This window comes from Sander vitreus, chromosome 20 (genome assembly GCF_031162955.1).
Source record: "Sander vitreus isolate 19-12246 chromosome 20, sanVit1, whole genome shotgun sequence".
In the NCBI taxonomy this organism is placed as follows: Eukaryota; Metazoa; Chordata; class Actinopteri; order Perciformes; family Percidae; genus Sander; species Sander vitreus.
Window position 1 is genome coordinate 7,405,998 of NC_135874.1, and position 18,484 is coordinate 7,424,481.

The window sequence follows — 18,484 nt, forward strand, 5'->3', positions numbered from 1 at the left end:
ATGTCACAACTATACTAGGTTATATTTAGAAAGTGCCGCTACAGTGCCGTTACAGTCTCCCCGGCTGCAATGATGGTGCAGAGACTCCGTGAGCACAGATGCGGATGAACTGTAAATAGTGACCAATCACAGCTGACTAGTCTTTTTCGGGAGGGGGGTTTAAAGAGACAGGCACTGAAACGGAGCGTTTCAGATAGAGGGTGAATACAGGTATATTCAGACAGACTGTATGAGAAAAATAAGGTGTTTTTGAACACATGTTCTAGTAGAAACCCAAAATACAAGTTTAAATATAAAATTAAGCATAATATGGGAACTTTAAATCAATTTACATACATATAATGAAGCACATAAGTCTAACTTCCTTTTCTCCGCTCTCAGTTGTTCTCAGGTGTGTTTTTTGAGGACCCGATTTTGGTCCAAAAGGTGGGGCTGTTGTTAGTCAGATCTGCAGAGGAGAAGGACATGACGCAGGGAAAAGAGAAACAGTTGTATGGCGTGGAAACTTTCTCCAAGCTGCTGGAGCTCGTCACCATCCGCCATCGTCTGCTGGAATCGGCCTCAGAGACTGCACATCTGGCACAGTTAAGATAACACTTAACACCAGGGTAAAATAGCAATAGCTGGCCAGTGACAGAGTTGGGCCACCTGTAATTTATTTACAATTATTGGTTAAAATGAACCACAGAAATAACTCTAGACTTGTTCCAATGGCGCACTGACAACTCCATTGACCAGTGAGTTACAGTATATGTTGAGGTAAATGCCAATAATGATTTGCCATGTTGGTCTCGTAATATGACTGTACATGCAGAAATGATCCAGTTCAGTATCAGACTGTTAACGTTCAATACTTCTGCACAGGTTGTACAGAAACGTGGCGTCAGAGCTCGACTTTGATGAGTTCCACCTTTACCTGAGGCCAGTGCATTTTGAGGTTGCTGCGCAGAAAGACAAAGCAGAGCAGAGGCCAGTTTTCATCACAGCCATACTGGAAGATGACAGCTCTGTGGACAGGTAAATAACTACGCTGTACCTGCAACATGTTCTTTACTAGCAATGGTAGAATGTACATTTACTCAAGTACTGTACTTCAGTAAAAATGTTAGGTACTTGACTTGAGTATTATCTTTTCATGCCACTTTCTACTTCTACTACACTTCAGAGAGAAATATTGTACTTTTTACTCCACTACATAAATCTGATAGCTTTAGTTACTAGTTACTTTACAAATTAGGTTTTTGCACACAAAACACATGTAGTTTATAAAATACGATGTTTTATTATAAATTAAACTACCCAACAATATAACGGCCTACAAGTGCAGCTGAAATGACTCACAGATTAAACCTTAGTTGATTGACAGAACAGTTCTGATTGTTTCCAGTTTCTAGAATGTGAGGATTTCTCTGCATTGAGTACTTTTACTTTAAATATATTAAGTACATTGATGATACTTACATACTTTTACTTAAGTAACATTTTCAATGCAGGACTTTTACTTGTAACAGAGAATTTTTACATTGTGGGATTAGTACTTGTACTTATGTAGGATCTGAATACTTCTTCCACCACTGTTTACTAGTATGAAACAGTTGCTGGGATTTGTCTAGCAGGCGATTCAGAAACACTGGGTCAGGATATACGTATGCATGCCCTGCCTCTCAACATGTGCTCTTATTTCTGCTGTGAAGTATGTTTGAAATGGAATCAAAGTGTGCTGTCTGCCGCAGGTTCACCCCGTCCCACCTGCCTCTGAGCATCCAGGAACTGGATGAGAACCAGATCGGGAGGTTCAGCTTCAGCTCAGAGGAGGCAGTTATTCATGTATGTTGAAATTAAATTCAGGTTTTTTTTTAGCCAATGATCAAGCTATTACTGACTGAATTCATTTCTTTTCTCTTCATAGCTTATGAACACACAGAGTATAGAAAACCTGCAGGTGACTCTGGCCTGTCAGGTTGTACAGAAGAACGCTTTGATAAGTGCTGTGAAGCTGGTTTGTGTTTGTCACTGGGCAGAGAGTGAGACGTCTTCAGCTCAGGTGTGAATTTCTTCAGTCATGGAAAGTAACTAAGTACATTTAGTCAAGTACTAGTTCTTCTACTTCATCACATTTTTCTGACAGATGTAGTTATATTTCAGCTTTTTTTTTTATATGATATATTGTTAAAGATTAAAGAAGTGGTTCCCAACCATTTTTGGCTTGTGACCAAAGTTCCACCAAAGAGACATTTATCCTGCTGAATTCAATAACTATCCAAATCAGTATAATTCAATATCTCACCAAAAAATTAGATTAGAGAGAAATCTAAAATATAACTTGCTTACACATTGATGCAGGCATAATAACATAATGAATGAGTACTTTTACTTTTGATACTTTAAGTAAATTTTCTGTTAATACTTCTGTACTTTTACTTATTAAGATTTTAAATGTTGGACTTACACTTGTAATTGAGTATTTGTGGTAAATAAAAAGAAGAAGGCATACTTTGTCTGTTGTTACACATTACACACATGCACAAACAGGACCTCATACATGCACTAATGAGAGATGGCAAAGTGAGGGGGATGCCAATGAAGGCACCTTGACCAGTTGAGGGTTCCGTGTCTTGCTCAAGGAGCCCTCAGCAGTGCCCAGGAATTGAACCCAGCCCCTCCGGTTCCCAAGCCAAGTCCCTATGGACTGAGCTACTGCTGCCCCAAATAACCTGAATACCTTTTCCCCCACTGGTATTTGTCACACTTTAAAATAAATAAACTGCTGTTCAAATGTTTCAGTTTTCTAATTTATTCTCAGAGTGAAGTCGCCCTTTATTCTGATAAAGATGTCAAATTGGACTCCAAACCTGGAACCAACAACCTGCAGGAAAAATCTAACGTTCCACCCTCCAAAGGCTCAGCAAGACCTCCCACCACTCCCAAGGAGAGGTAATATTCCCCACTCGCAGAACAAATGACACTGGCTATTATTAGCAGTGCCTTAGTGCTAGCTCTTTAATAAACTGAGTCTTGTTTGTTACTCCAGGCTGATGGAAGCCTTTGTGTCCATCCAGCTGGAAAAAGTTGGTCAGCGTGACGAGATGCTGAACTCATTTGTGAAGAAGAAACAGGCTGTGGGGGGTCTTATAAAAAGCCCAGTGAGTTGCACACAGTGGTGGATTCTCAGGCGGCTGAGCAGGATGATATGTGATTGGCTGCCCGTGAAGTAAAATTAATTTCTCTCACACTGCAGGAGGAAGCAGCGAATATCAAAAGGAGGCTCATAATCGACTTTCTCAAGAAGTATGTCCATAAAAACATAAGACAGGACAAGTTTTTCCCTGTACGTCACTCTAGATAAGAGCATGTTGGAGATAAATGATGTGTCTGTCCACAGATTCAGCACACAGATATCTCAGTATTGTGTGAGAGCGCAGATTGTGGCATATTACTACAATCTAACCATCATTTTGGATGAAATCCCCTCCATCCGTCAGTCCCACTTCATGATTGGTCAAACCAGAGAGCCCAGAGTCACTTTGGATTCAGGAGTTGGCCTTTGCTCTGACCCCAGGTACAACCAGCTTGAATTGTATACATTGTTCATGTGTAAAATAGAAGACTTGTATGCGCCTCACATGTTGGCACTGACGAAAACAGCTACGCTTGCGCTCAGACTCTAAACCCCAAATTTATTTCAACAATCAACATTTCTATCCCAGTCAGATTGTTGCCTGTTTAAAATGTTTGAAAATGGTTACCACACCATTAAATATACAGCCTAAAAGCTTCTATGATGAACACCCTATAAATATGCATTTATACTATATATACACCAGGAAAACTCCACACATATTCATAATATTTGTCTGTAAGGACTGTCTGTTATTAAGGCTGATGATCAGCTTTATTGCAAAAGGTATTGATGTGGTAATGCCAAACCCAGCATGAAGGAATAGTTCCATGTAAAAATCCACAGATGCAGTGCAATCTAGAAACATGTGGAGCTGAATGTATGTTATGCTAAAGACTATGGAAAGCTATGCCATAAATAAATGTACAAATTAAATGTGTTATTTTGTACGTTTGTTTTAGGCCTCTTGGTGTCAGATTTTAGAAGGTGAAGTATTAAAGGGGACATGAATACGTCTCTACCTCTAACGTGGTTTAGAGTCAGTGTGCAGGCGTTACTAACATCGAAAAACATTTGTACATAAACACAGATCTGTGTAGTGTTAGTCTAATCACACCTCTCTCCACAAATAGGAGTTTTCAGCATCGGCCGCGGCAGTTGTTATCTGCAGAAGGCAAATGTCTCCTCAACTTGTGGTACATCCCCCACTTCTCGGAAGTGCTTCACATGTTCAAAAATGTTTTGGTGAGACGCTTGAACTCATAAGGCTATTAATACAGCGGCACAAGACATGATGCGTTTAGCTGCTTTTTTTAAAACCATGAATAGTTTTGAATGCAATGGTGTGTTTCTGTGTAGATTTTAGTGCTTGCATTTGTCCTCCTGGATCACACTGGATTATAAACTACATGAGTATCTTTAATTCACTTTTGCCATCATCTTTGGGGTCTAAACTTTTGCAATTTACTTTCTTGTTTATACATTTCTTGTCGAAACTCTGATTTCAACAGGCGTGTTCAGCAGCTCTCCATCACACTCTGCAGATAGTTTCAGCTCTCCATGACATCATTTATTACCTGGTTAGTTTCTCCAGACTGGGAAACACAGAAGACTCCTGTAGCTGTAGGAGAGGACAGGATATGCAGGGCTCACTTGCAGCTGACTGGGGAGGCACTGAAGGCATCGGTAGGTAGATCTTGGAAACAGAGCATCACAGCTGCCCATATGCAAATATTAGTCCTAATAGGCAAGACAAGTTGAGTTTTAGAGCACCATCTCATACAAAGAGCTTTACAGGCAACAAAAAAAAATACAATGACATACATGAAAGGACAGACACATTTTATAAAGGTACAACAACTGATTGGTGGACATTTTTACAGGATTACAGCAGCTCCAGATGACGGATCTTTTTTAGCTCCTTTTTTAAGGGGCCATAAGTTATTTATTGCTGTCAGGGTGTAAAGAACATTTCAAACAATTTATAACAAAGTTATACTACTACAATGTATATTGGAAATAGTTACCAACCCTGCCTTTAATATACTGTACATAAATATTTTTGTAAATGTACATACATACGTAAGTACATATAGTAAGTACATTTATTTATAAAGTGCCTTTCAAAACCAGGGTTACAAGGTGCTGTACAGTGCAACATTGTTCCAGACGCACAAGGTCCGGCTCTTTCTCCCACAGAGAGGTGACGTTCCACGTCCCCAGAGCCAGCCTCTGGTTTATTGCTTTATTGGGCTGTGCCCGGCCGGGTTCTGTGGCAAGTCCGGCCACAAGGCGCTCGCTAACGAGCCTTCCATCTGGGCCTGGTTTCAAATGGGGGCCCCGGGCTTCCTCCACACCAGGTCACTCTTCCTCGTTGACTCACAAGGCTTTGTGTCCTCCTCTGTGGGTGCTGTACAGGAGCAGAGCTGCTGGAGATCCAGCATCAGGTCGACAGTCTGTCTGATCCCAGCAGCCCAGAGTCTGTGGGCCGACTGCTGCAGCTGCGCAGGCACGTCGTCCTCCTGCAGTTTGACACCGCTGTGAGACACCTCATCAGGTCAGTGAGGAGTTTGGCCACTAATCTCGGAGCTGAGCCAGATTGATCAATTAATCTCTATCTGCCTTCACTGACTTTCTATCACAAATGATTTAAAGGCACTCATGCAACTGTTTCTTTTTTATATTCGCTCTCTTGTTGCTGGTTCCCTTTGTTATGCTATCATGTCTACGGTCATCCTTTGGCTGGGCCACTTACGGCCTTTTTGAGAGTAATGGATTTACGATTTTGCCCACTAATCCTTTCTTTTTCTTTCTGAAAGAGCTTGACACTAGTTCTAATTTAGCTTTGTATTTATGGATCCATAGGAGTGCCATAAAAAAGAATAAATGTGTAAAAGATAATGGATGTGGAAATGTAAAGAGGAATAAATGAAAAAATAAGTAAAGCAAAAAATTGAAAATAGAACAATAAAAAATGAAATCAATCAAATTATTGTTAACAAATAACAATAAAATATAAAATACTAATAAGCATTTTCATTATTTTCATATTTGTTCATCTATTTGTGTAAATATTCTTATTTCATCTAAACCACTGTATTTTATGTATTTATTTTATATGATGTAATTATTATACTTTTACAGATTTATTCTTTTTTATGGCTCTCCTATGGCAGCACACATCGTCCCATTTCCTTCTAGCTTAGGGCAACCTAGAATTTCTCTATTGAGAAATGTCAGACTTTTCCCTTTCTTTCATGTTTCAGGGAGGTGTTCCTCTCCTCCGGTGACGTTACCTCTTACCAGAGTGTGAGTGACAACATGGCGACCGCTCTCCCCCCGCTGAGCGACAGTGTCCAGACGGACGTGTTCAGCCTCACGCTGCCTGTTCCTCCACCTTTAGAGACTCGAGGCTGCCAGGTTGGTTTAGCTGCATGATATCAGTGGACAAATACAGGGTACCCCAAGGGTTCTCCAAGTTAAATTTAAGACTTTTTAAACCACCTAGGATGAAATGTAATGGAAACTTCACAGCCATATAATGGCAAATCAGCGTGGATTCTTTTTTTTTTTAAGAATTGTTTTTGGCATTTTTAGGCCTTTATTATTGACAGGACAGTTTAGACTTGAAAAAGGAGAGAGGGGGAATGACATGCAGAAAAGGGCCACAGGTCAGAACCAAACCTGCGGCCGCTGTGTCGAGGACTGAGCCTCTGTACATGGGCGCGTACTCTACCATGTGAGCTACCCAGGCGCCCCATCAGTGTGGATTTTAAGCCCGAGAAAAGAAGTATTTACCAAATAATGTTACGTAAATTTAATAAAACATTCGCATAGCGTAGTCAGAGTGGCAAAGATAGGCAGGCAGACTTCTTACATTTTCAAACAGTGCATGTTTCTTTGCAGGGTGCCAGTATAAATTAAAAAAATACAAATATTGAAAATATTGAAAAAAAAACTGGAGCCAAAACAATAAAATCTACTTGACAAAATGAGAAAAGCATGCGTTTGTAGCAGCACAACTTCTCATCTACCAAAAAGTCACTAAAGCACACGTTTGTATCAACAAGGCTTCCCTCTCCCTAAGCAGCAAAATGCCACTGCCTTTATCAGGCTCTAATCTAGCCCGGACTGCACCACTATCTTCCAGCTGTGAGTCTACCAAATATTTCTAACTTTACCAAAGTCTGGACAAAGCTAGACACAGTTTGCACTCATTTTACATAAATAAATAAAAACCTTTATTGAGGGACGTAACTTTTATCAATTAACCCTCAAATGCATTAAACAAACACATTAAAAAAACTACACACAGAAAACCCCCATGACTTGGGTCTGCCCCGTGATGTCAGTGATGACATTGCTACACCATGCTGCTGGGGCTCCTCCCCAAACATTTCTACATGGTGGACCAAACAAATCAACAAAGAAAAGGTGTGTATGAAGAAACAAACAATTGACTGTTTCAAACCTGCAACTTAGTAAATCTAACTGAAACTAAACAGTGATTTTGTGTGAAATGAATTCAATACAAATAGACCATTGTGTAAAATAAACATGGACAAATGTACATAAGCACAAGTGGTGAGTGCATTACCCCTTTGTCACATACTCTAATAACATAAAATTAATCAAATATTTGTTCCATTTAGAGCTCTTATGCTATGAAACTGAAAATACAAATAGTTAATTTAAATGTTACCCACACAAAATATTTATTTGATGTTACGGCATTTATTTAATCCTACAAAAGGACGAGAAAAATGTAAGACCTTTTGTACATGAAATGTAATACTTTTGGGCCTTACTTTTAGAATATTAAATTTGACTTTTTACCCTGAAATATATCAGTTTAAAATGTAAATACTACATGTCAAGATGGGAGATTTTATTTGTCTCATGTTGTCTTTCTCTGCAGGCTCAGGGAATTTTTCCATGGAGAAGTTTCATAGCCTGTCATGGATTGTTCCCTCTGGATGTTTGGGACGTTCCTCCCATCGAATACTGCATGCAGGTTAATACGTTTTTGCCTGCTATGGTGTGATGTAACGGTGGCTATGTGAGGTTTCTCCATAGACCACATTGCCTTGAAATTTGAGGAACATATTCTTAGTCTCCATATGATGACACCTATTGTCTTTGTTTCCTCTATAGCAGGGGTCTTCAACGTTTTTTTAAATCAAGGACCCCTTAACTGAAAGACAGACGGAGCAGGGACCCCCACCCCCTACTAAATATATTGTATAAAATAAAGTTGCATATTAAACTGGGCCTACAATAACTTGTAGGGTGGCCTAAAGCCTTTATACATTTTTGCATAGAATACTAAGCTATTAAAATAGCCTAATAATTGTTGGCATGATTTTCTAATTATGTTTAATGTTAAACATACACACTTAGGATGAACTGTATCTGTGGGTGGCTACCTTAGTGACACCTTACATATGTGCCAGTAAGCCTATCATCAGTGGGGATTTATATGTGCTAATAATATGTTGGATTCATGTTAAGACTCTACATTCTAAAATGTACTATAATTTGGAGGCCCCCCCTGCATACACCCCCTGTTGAAGATCCCTGCTCTATAGCACTGTCATCCGGACAAAAAATCACAAATTACCTGAAACATTGAACTGAGGTGAGAAGAAGATCTTTTACTAATTGTATTGACTTTTTATGGATACATACAGTAACAAACAAGGTCTACAACAGATAATGAGTGACACAAGGTACACTTCTTGCTTTTGGAAACATTGGAACAAATGTCTGCATGTGTTTTAATCACTTTGATCTTATGAAATTAAATTTTTTTTGTCTTGTCTGTGTTGTGTTTTGCATGTTTTTGCACTGATATGGACCTGTGTGTCTGAAATAAAGTTGACTTGAATATCACAGAGGAGTTGTTTGTCTGCAGCTGTGTCTGAGCGGTCTGAGCGATCGCAGCAGACTGCAGGCCAATGCAGCAATCCTCGGCGTGTCGCTGCTCATGGAGGACGTCCTGAACAGTGGAAGAGAGGCCGAGCCTGTTCGTCTCCATGGCAACAAGGATGACCTTCTGCACGACGGAAAACCTGATGAAGTAAACGATTGTTTATAAGTTGCGACTCAAGCGGGCAAATGAGACAGTTTGGATTATGTGTAAACCATTCCTTTTGTGCAACTACGAGGCTGCTTCTGGCTTTAAACCCACACAGTTCTGTTATTGTCTGTCACATTCTGTTAACTGTTTTTTTGTCTTTGTTTTAGGAAGCTGAAGAAGAAAAGAAGACTACTAGTGTGTCCGTTCTTCTTCAGGATCCAATCCGAGTCCAGTCTGTGCTGAAAGGTTTCCTCCTGCTGGCCAAGCAGCTTCAGGTGTTCAAGGAGAGCTGGGCTCGAAGACGTTTGGGCGCTCAAACGTTGAGGACGCCCAGTTTCTATCAGCAGTTTGTGAAACTCTACAGGTACGGTGGGAAGCTCAGAAAGAGTGAGGATTTCATTACCTTCAGACAGCTGTATGTAGGTTTCTTAGCTTGTGTTGATAAATATCAGATAACAGCCACCAATATAATATACCCTAAAAACTACCAAGGCTTTTTATTTCCTTTCATCCTTAATTCATTAATGTGTGTCAGTGGCTGCTTCGGTATAACATTGTTCCTCGAATTCTTTTATTTCTTGTAATGCAAATATAAATAGACTGAATATACAACATAGAACAGTCTCACAACAGGGTACATTTAGTGGCTGTTCTGAAGCTTTCAATCCTGTCCGTTTTCTTCATCAGCAGATGGAGTTTGCTCAGAACTTCAAAAATGTTCAAAAGCGTTTTCTTCTTTTGAGCACTTTAGGGACAACTTAAAGGTGCTCTAAGCGATGTTGGGTGACGGCACTTCTTGTTGACGTTCGAAGTATTTTCAAACAAAACTGAGGCTAGCTAGCCCCTCCCTCCCCCTCATCCCGTCCCCTCTCCCTCCCTTCCGTGCTTCCACGTACAACCCTCCCCCAACCCCCACTCCAAAATCCTTCTTGTCGGTTATTGGCTGGAATGCTGTTATGTTTGGTGGTGCTGGTTGGGGCAGTTTGTTTTTGTTGGCGTTTGTGGAGCCTGGGCTGTCTACAGAGACCACGTTTTTTACAGGCAGCTAGTGGACAGTGAGGAGTATTTTTGCTTGTATTAGTTTGCTGGATGTGACAAAAAATGTTGTAGCCTAAAAAAAATGCGTGACATCGGTTAGAGCACCTTTAAGTGCAATGTAATGTCTTTAAAGTTGTCCCCCTATTTTCTATTTCATGACAACTGGGGCAAACTCCATTGGCTGATGAAGCTCATGTGATATGATTGAAAGCTCCAGAACAGCTACCAAAAGAATCAAATCTTACCTTATGATAAGATTATTTTTCAACTGCTGTCTCTAAGATCAAGAATGAACTTTGAATCTCTACTTTCTTCACATCGGGCGGCTTAAACAGTAATTGTTTTAAATACACGTGTTAGTCCCATCTTTAAATAGCTGTCCTTCCTTTACAGAGCTGAAATCTTTTACCCCAGTATGAGAGCTCTGGCTCAACAAATGGGTAAGGAGCGGGACTATGAGGTCTTAATATCTGGCAGCCAGTCTCTCCTACCTCCGCCTGGAGCTTCAGAGGTTGATGTGAAAGCCTGGCAGGTACTGCACAGTACAACTACTTAACTGCATAAAATATTGTCCCAATGTGTTTGTAACAAGACCTCATTTCTTTATAAAATACACTGTCAACCTCTCAGCTTCACAAACTGCTGGAGAGCACCGAGTGGGACATGATCAGAGCGGTGCAGAGGAAGATTAACAGAGAGCTGACGCTGGTGGTTTCAGAGCGAACTCGACAGGACACAGGCCTACCTACAGGTCCGGCAAAAAAACCCAATAAATGTACCTATAAGCACCGAATTAATATAGACGTCTTTATAAAAAAATATATATTCTGTCTGGTCAGAGCTGTGGAAGAAAGCCCCGCTGAAGTACAGTTTGTCCCCCGAGCGGCCGCAGATTGTGGAAACATTCATCCAGCAGCTGATGGAGGGAGGTGAAGAGGCCGACGGACAGGTAACACTGTAGGCCAAACGATGCACGATAACTACATCTTCATGCAAATAACATGCTGCAACTGCATTATCTTACATGGGAAAAACTCTTTTGATTAAAGATATATGTGGGGGGAAAAAAAGAAATAAGTTACTGTGTTACTTCTGAAAATACTTATTAAAAATAGTGAGAAATGCAGAAGTGTGTTTAAACTAGTTTAATACTTAAAAAGAGATACAATCCTTATTTTTTTCACGTTATCTTTACACCTCAAATATCGGGATGCAAACAAAGTATTGCTGATGATAACTAGAAACTGTAATTCTGTATTCTTATACACATTTGCTCCCTTCTCCAGTGTTATGTTCACTGTACAGACGTCTCCATGCTGTGTAATAGGGCTCCTGGTGTTTGTTTCTTTCAGCTGAGGGTCTCTCAGGATCGCCTCCAGCTGTGTCTCACTCACCTCGGCTGTTCTCTGACGGAGCGAGAGCGCCGCAGCTTTCTGCTTTACTCGCAGTTTTATGAACAAATCCTGCAGCAGGAGACTCGGCTCCTGTATCAGCGAGAACAGGTACGTGGGGGTTATCGCCTCATCACACAATACAGTGTGTTTTATTGGCAGTTTATAGAGACATCATTTATTTCCAAAACTAACTTAGGCAAGGTTTTAATTGGTTCCTAGTGTTCAATGATTTCGTTTGTCAGGAAAGACCTGTTTTTAGTATCATACAGTATGTAATAATTTTCATTGATTTATGGCTCACATAATCATGACTGTACTGTTTTTTTATTGTGTTGTATGATTCTTTTCCATTTTTAACCTCAGGATTTAAAGAATCTTAAGGACTCTCAGAAAAGTGACTCTCACAAAGAGGTAACTACGGTAATATGTAGGAAATAGCAATGCATGACCATGGAGAGATGAACATATATATATACTCAGCAAATAAAGAAACGTCCTCTCACTTTCAACTGCTTTTACTTTCAGCCAACTTAACATGCGTAAAACTTTGTATGAACATAAAAAGATTCAACTACTAAGAACTTAACTGAATGTTTCACAGACATGTGACAAACAGAAATGGAAAAATGTGTCCCTGAACAAAGGATGGTCAAAATCAAAAGTTGCTGAACGTTACAGGGAAGACATCCTCCTCCCTCATGTGGTACCCTTCTTGCAGCCTCAACCTGACATGACCCTCCAGCATGATAATGCCACCAGCCATACCACTCGTTCTGTGCGCGATTTCCTGCAATACAGGAATGTTAGTGTTCTGCCGTGGCCAGCGAAGAGCCCGGATCTCAATCCCATTGAGCACGTCTGGGACCTGTTGGATCGGAGGGTAAGGGCGAGAACCATGCCCCCCAGAAATGTCCAGGAACTTGCAGGTGCCTTGGTGGAAGAATGGGGTAACATCTCACAGCAAGAACTGGCAAACCTGGTGCAGTCCATGAGGAGATGCACTGCAGTACTTAATGCAGCTGGTGGCCACACCAGATACTGACTGTGACTTTTGATTTTGACCATCCTTTGTTCAGGGACACATTTTTCCATTTCTGTTTGTCACATGTCTGTGAAACGTTGTTCAGTTTAGTTCTTAGTAGTTACCTTTTTTTTATGTTCATACAAAGTTTTACGCGTGTTGGCTGAAAATAAAAGCAGTTGAAAGTGAGAGGACGTTTCTGCTGAGTATATTTTAAAAAGCAAATTGGGGGTGTATGAGAAAATCTGGAAACCATTTGACCAGATCATATCATAAAAAAGGAGACATAGAGGAGCTTCTACAGAGAGTAAATGTGGGACAGGATATCTAAAATGAAAATAAGTGATGAACCCCAGAAGGGGAAAGGACTGAGACATGTCTTGCAGGGTGACAGCAAAGGTGCAATTCTTATTTATTTTTGTATTTATGCATATCATGGCTTTGCTGGAGGTTCCATTGCTCTGTACGTGTGATACTGTCATATCATTTGCTTTCTGTTTCTTAGCTGTTATAGTACAGCAGAAGTTAAGAGAGAAATTTTGTTGTGGGACGGGGGGGAACAGTTGTTAAAACTTGTAATTGCAATGAAAAATCTATAAAAACATTTTTAGAATTGTTGGAAATAGGACAAATCATGTGAGATAAAGTGACTTAAATCCTCATCTGAGGTGTTCACTCACTCAGAGGATTTGTGCTGAGCTGCTTTGAGCTCACACACGTGCGTTTTCTGCTGTTGTTGGCCAGAAAGCAGCTCAACAGAGGCAGCTGGGAAATGAATGTGATTCACCCAAAGGAACCTGAGTTTTTTTTTTAGCCACAATTGCAGCATTAGGGCTCAAGGAATGGGCGTGCTGGTCAGTTAGCGCAGAGGGAAATAAATCTAGGTGACAATTCATGTAAAGTCTTGCACAGTATTTGGACAATGCCTCGTCATTAAGAAAACATTTTGAATAGGTAGATTTCATATTGTTTATATACATATATATTTTTCCTTTGAAATCAAGGCAAACAAGTGCGTTCCTAAAAAATAGTTTTTTTTGTGCTGTACGACAGGGTGCTGTTGTCATATGTCGTGGGATGATGTTGGAGATCTCAGCGCTGCAGGCACAAGTCGCTCACCTGGAAGAAGAGAAGAGAACTCTAGAAGAGCAACTCAGTCTCAAATTCAGAGAACGCTATGACCCTTTAGTCCGACACCTCTTCTCTACCTGCATCCAGCTAAAGGTGAAAATGTATCCAGCTATCTTTAGGAAAACACTCTCACCACTGACAAAAGAATATTGTGCACCTCTGAGTGATTTCTAAAGTGCACATGACAAAATTTGTCAAGCTCATCTTCACGTTAAATATGATCTTTTATTGTTATACAGTAGCTGAATGCAATGTGGTATACTGTTGAAACCGTCAGTCGTAAAACTTGCTTTACTCATGTTTTTAAGATTTTTGCTCTTCACTGTATTGAATTGCTGTTTGCAGCTTGAATTGTCTAATTTCCAAGAGTCACCATTTCACTTACTGTATCTACTTTTTGAGCCAAAAACCCCCTGTGTTTGTTTCTCAGGCCAGGCTGGATGGGTACCAGCGGCAGATGGAGCAAGATGTGAGTGAGATGGTGAGCAGAACAAGAAGCGAGGGAGTAGACCGAATGATCAAGCTCAAGAAGCAGTACGGCTGCAGCAACGACAGTGATGGACTCACACTCACACAGTCAAAGGTACAGGAAGGCAGAAACCAGGAGTTTAGCTTTATATGTATAATGTAAAAAAAATCAAATACAGCATTTTCTCATGAAAGAACTGTAGAAAATGTAAAATGCAGAATAACTCACAAAACAATTGTTCAAAACAATGTTAAACTTCCAGCTCATGGCCGTTTTTAAAGCAACCAGTGTGTGTGCTCCCTGTGTGTTAGAGGGAAGAAGTGGATGAGTTGAGCCTGGAGAACAGCCGGCTGGCTGCTCTGCTCTGCAAACAGAAGGCTCTGAGCCGCTGGAGGCAGGCGCTCCACCAGGAGAAACTCCACCGACAGCTGCTTCAAACTCAGCAGGTCAGCAGGAATATTCAATACTCACCAATCAAATTTATCCTCTGCAGCAGGGGTCTTCAATATTTTTTTTAGGACCCCTTAGCTAAAAAAGTCTGAGCAGGGACCCCCTACTAGATATATGGTATCAAATTTAGTTGCATAGTAAAGTGGACCTACAATAACGTTTTAGGGTGGCCTAAAGCCTTTACACATACCTTTTTATGGTGCATACAATACTAAGCTATGGCTACCTTATGGTTCCCTTAGCTGTAGGCCAGTAAGTGTATGATCAATGTTGTGTACATTTATAAAAAAAAATAAATAAAAAAAAAATCATGTTAGTGTATATTTTTCAGACTTTGTTTTTTTTTTTAAACCATCGAACAATAATTTAGCGCCCCCCCCCCCGCAGCAACTCCGAAGACCCCCTGTTGAGGATCTCTTCTTCAGAAAACAAAAGCTTGTGTTTGCTGTCTGTGTTGTCCTTTAATTTCACTAAACGTTCGTATCGAGTTAGTTTTGACCCGTTTTGTTTTTGTAATATCTGATTTGTCCAAAGCATAATTGAATACATATACGTACATATACGTAATACAGTTAGATATTCTGATTGATTAAAACAAGCTTTATGTTTCCCCCTTAACTTTTGCAATCAGTTAGGAAGTCAGTCATATAACACTTTAACCAATATGTGAATCACATTTTAAGCTTGTTGCTTATAGATCTTTTTTTATTTTTTACATTTCATTATTCAACTTACTGATTCATGTATTTGTGTACTAAATTATACTTTTGACTCATCAGTCATCATAAAACCTTGCTGAAACACATTGATTGTGATAATGGTTATTATAACATTTTTCCATTGTATTGTGCCCAGAGGGAGGTCAGCTGTCGCAGCGCGGCCCTCCGAGTGAAGATGACATCAGAGGAGGAGGTGGTTTTCCTGCAGGAGGAGCTGGAGGCCGCCAGGAAGGTGTTGACCTGCTGCCAGGCCGAGAGCAGCAGCGCCAGGAAGCTGCTCCGCATGAAGGTACAGCAAGTCGCGTCCACACCTCACTGCTGCCCAAACAGGAACAGTGACGGTAGAGCAAAACAGTTCCATTTCTATTCTATTACAATTAAATTTGTATTTATAGTGTCAAATCATGACATGAGTTATCTCAGTCAGGACACTTTACAGATAGAGTAGGTCTAGACCATACTCTATAATTTACAAAGACCCAACAATAACCCCCCACCCTCCCCTCCCCTCCCTGGCTCTTGATCTGTCACTCCCGGATGGGACACAGAAACTGATACAGAGATACAAATGTACAGAAATATGATTCATTTAAATTATAGTTTCTGGAATCTTAGTTTAACTAAATGAGGTTAAACCCTTTTTTTCTAGAAATATTGCATACATTTAATTAATAACCAGCGTTTCTTACAACTGAGCTTAATGAGTTCAGTATCTACCTATTCACTGTCCTTAAGCTTTTTGTCAAGGATGAACTGTCTTCAAATGTTCCTGACTTTAAATGTACTTTAAAGGAAACTTTTGGATCTGCAACAAATAATTCTTTTCATTATCGATTAATCTACTACCTATTTTAACGGTTTAGAGATGAATTGTTGGTCTGTAAAATGTGAGAAATTTTCCAGTGATGTCTTTATGCATCTTGTTTTGTCCGACCAGCGGTCCAAAACTCAAAGATATTCAGATTACATTCAGAGATAACTAGAAAGTATCACGTGTAAGAAGCTGGAACCACTGAACTTTTGCCATTGCAGCTCAAAACTAATAATACATTATTAACATTGTTGTCAATTGACTTATCCTTAGGCTTTTTAACAAGTATTTTAGTACTATATGCAACTACCACATGATTTGATTTCTGGTATTTGAGGCCTTTATTTGGTGTATGTATATGTACATTTTGCTCCAATAGACTTGGACTCCTATAAAACTCTACAATGAAGTGAGCAGTGACATTTTAAATTGTAATAATGTCAAACGCTGAGAGGCAAATACACTGAATCTGCCAAGCTGAATAACCACTGATACACAGACAGAGGAGCTCCAGGTTGCCAGGCATCAGTCTGCACAAGAGGCCCGCAGCAGGCAGGAGCTGGACAGCTATCGAGTGCAGAGCCTGGAACTAATGCGAGCCGACATGGAGGACAGAGAGAGACGGATCAAGGAGTTCAGCGAGCAGCTGGACAGAGGCAGCCGGATGAACCAGTTACAGCGGCAACGCAGTGCCAAAGAGATCCGACAGGTCTGTACATTTTATTGCACTTTGTGTCTGTGTGTGCGCACAGAAGAGTTCTTGTTTTCTCTGTTTAGACAAATATATTACATATAAAAGTTGTACTTGTTGTACATGTACTGTCTTTTTAAAATGTTTAACTTGAGATACATAAGAACATGAGATAATACCAAAAAGGTTTTCAGCTTGGTGACAATACAAGTCAATCTAATGGTTTATTTAGCTTAAGAAGTAGGAGAAATTTCTTAACCCTGTTAATCTGTAAAAATTAAAAATCAAACATTTCAGATATTTGGTTTTCACTAGACATCAATGATATGCAGAAAAAGATAATCGATTACTTTGAACACAGAGGCAGAGAAGATGCTCTTTAGTTTGGTGCCTTATAAAAAAAAGGTCACTGATATCATAAGGTCACTGAACGCACCTTAAAGCACCTTTAATGTTTGAACAGAAACATTGTTTTGCTCAGTTGATAGTTGTTGATTGAGAGCGCCTAGCAGGAAACAATTACATATTAAACTTTTAATGAGACATTTCACTCAAAACCCCAAATGTCAGCGTCATAGTGGCCCTAGAGGAAAAGTCAGCCACATTAGTAGTATTCGTCTTCTGGGATACGTGATTGACTGTACAGAATTACATAGCAATCCATCAAATAGTTGTTGAAACGTTTCAGTCTGGACCAAAGTGGTGGATGAAACAAAATGGTCAATTATTTAAAAAAAAAGATCCCTCTAACTAAATGTTTTCTGTTGCACATGTTATTGTGTGGATCTACTGTAGGTAAAGGACCAGCTCCAACAGGAACTCAGCCTCAAACAAGAAGCCTTTCAGCGAGTGGATAAACTGCAGAGCCAGGTGAACGACATGGAGGCAGCTTTCTCCAGATGCACCTCTACAACAGGTACACATCAACAGAGATAGACGATATGATATGCCTCTCTGTACTCTGGCCAGTCTGTCCGGTTAACTGGGAGAGTTTCTCCATTTGCTTCAAATGATTTGACCTTACATATCACTCCCAAATCTATCCCAGGGCAAAGCAGGACTTATTACACGCTGTCAGTCAGCAGATTGAGTACTAGAGGTCCCTCAGCAGGTTCTGTACCCACCACAGTATCTTAGTCTTAGCTTCATTTCAGAGCAGTAAAGTGATAATCTGTAAAAATGATTAATAGTTATATACGTCTAGCTGCTGATGCGGTTCAGGAGTACAACTAAAACCATGTTATCCAGATACTTGTAACTTTTTGTGATGACATTTTAAATTCCATTAGATTGTATTTTCACCCTGCAGTGTGGAGCACTAAATTTCAGTCTGTTCTATTTCTATCTCAGGTCTACACAGGGCCAGTCAGCAGCAGTCCGCCTTGCAGCTTGGCAGCCTCACAAACTACGCACCACTTCAGTGCTTTGCTACAGCGCCACGGCACCAGAGAGCAGGAACAGCCAGGAGTCGCTCGAACACAAGAATAGACCGGCCTAAAGCAGTGAGTGAGCACAAGTTCAACTAAAGTTTAAACGAGCTGTAGTCAATTGTGGGGAAGAGGG

The 18,484-nt window shown here is 40.2% G+C and overlaps 1 protein-coding gene across 1 annotated transcript in view; it reads left to right on the top strand.

Moving 5' to 3' along the window:
- Nucleotides 1-18,484, top strand: part of ccdc162 (coiled-coil domain containing 162) — a 37,005-nt gene that overhangs the window by 15,720 nt on the left and 2,801 nt on the right. The window contains exons 18-44 of the mRNA XM_078277627.1: nucleotides 382-584; nucleotides 865-1,017; nucleotides 1,734-1,827; nucleotides 1,910-2,044; nucleotides 2,804-2,934; nucleotides 3,032-3,143; nucleotides 3,239-3,288; nucleotides 3,383-3,559; nucleotides 4,252-4,363; nucleotides 4,630-4,804; nucleotides 5,537-5,675; nucleotides 6,385-6,538; nucleotides 8,037-8,132; nucleotides 9,033-9,197; nucleotides 9,365-9,561; nucleotides 10,629-10,767; nucleotides 10,866-10,986; nucleotides 11,075-11,184; nucleotides 11,588-11,737; nucleotides 11,993-12,040; nucleotides 13,704-13,874; nucleotides 14,212-14,364; nucleotides 14,562-14,696; nucleotides 15,556-15,708; nucleotides 16,730-16,939; nucleotides 17,717-17,837; nucleotides 18,272-18,423. Of these exons, the coding sequence (XP_078133753.1) occupies nucleotides 382-584; nucleotides 865-1,017; nucleotides 1,734-1,827; nucleotides 1,910-2,044; nucleotides 2,804-2,934; nucleotides 3,032-3,143; nucleotides 3,239-3,288; nucleotides 3,383-3,559; nucleotides 4,252-4,363; nucleotides 4,630-4,804; nucleotides 5,537-5,675; nucleotides 6,385-6,538; nucleotides 8,037-8,132; nucleotides 9,033-9,197; nucleotides 9,365-9,561; nucleotides 10,629-10,767; nucleotides 10,866-10,986; nucleotides 11,075-11,184; nucleotides 11,588-11,737; nucleotides 11,993-12,040; nucleotides 13,704-13,874; nucleotides 14,212-14,364; nucleotides 14,562-14,696; nucleotides 15,556-15,708; nucleotides 16,730-16,939; nucleotides 17,717-17,837; nucleotides 18,272-18,423 (3,756 nt within the window). The remainder of the gene's footprint in view (nucleotides 1-381; nucleotides 585-864; nucleotides 1,018-1,733; nucleotides 1,828-1,909; nucleotides 2,045-2,803; nucleotides 2,935-3,031; nucleotides 3,144-3,238; nucleotides 3,289-3,382; nucleotides 3,560-4,251; nucleotides 4,364-4,629; nucleotides 4,805-5,536; nucleotides 5,676-6,384; nucleotides 6,539-8,036; nucleotides 8,133-9,032; nucleotides 9,198-9,364; nucleotides 9,562-10,628; nucleotides 10,768-10,865; nucleotides 10,987-11,074; nucleotides 11,185-11,587; nucleotides 11,738-11,992; nucleotides 12,041-13,703; nucleotides 13,875-14,211; nucleotides 14,365-14,561; nucleotides 14,697-15,555; nucleotides 15,709-16,729; nucleotides 16,940-17,716; nucleotides 17,838-18,271; nucleotides 18,424-18,484) is intronic.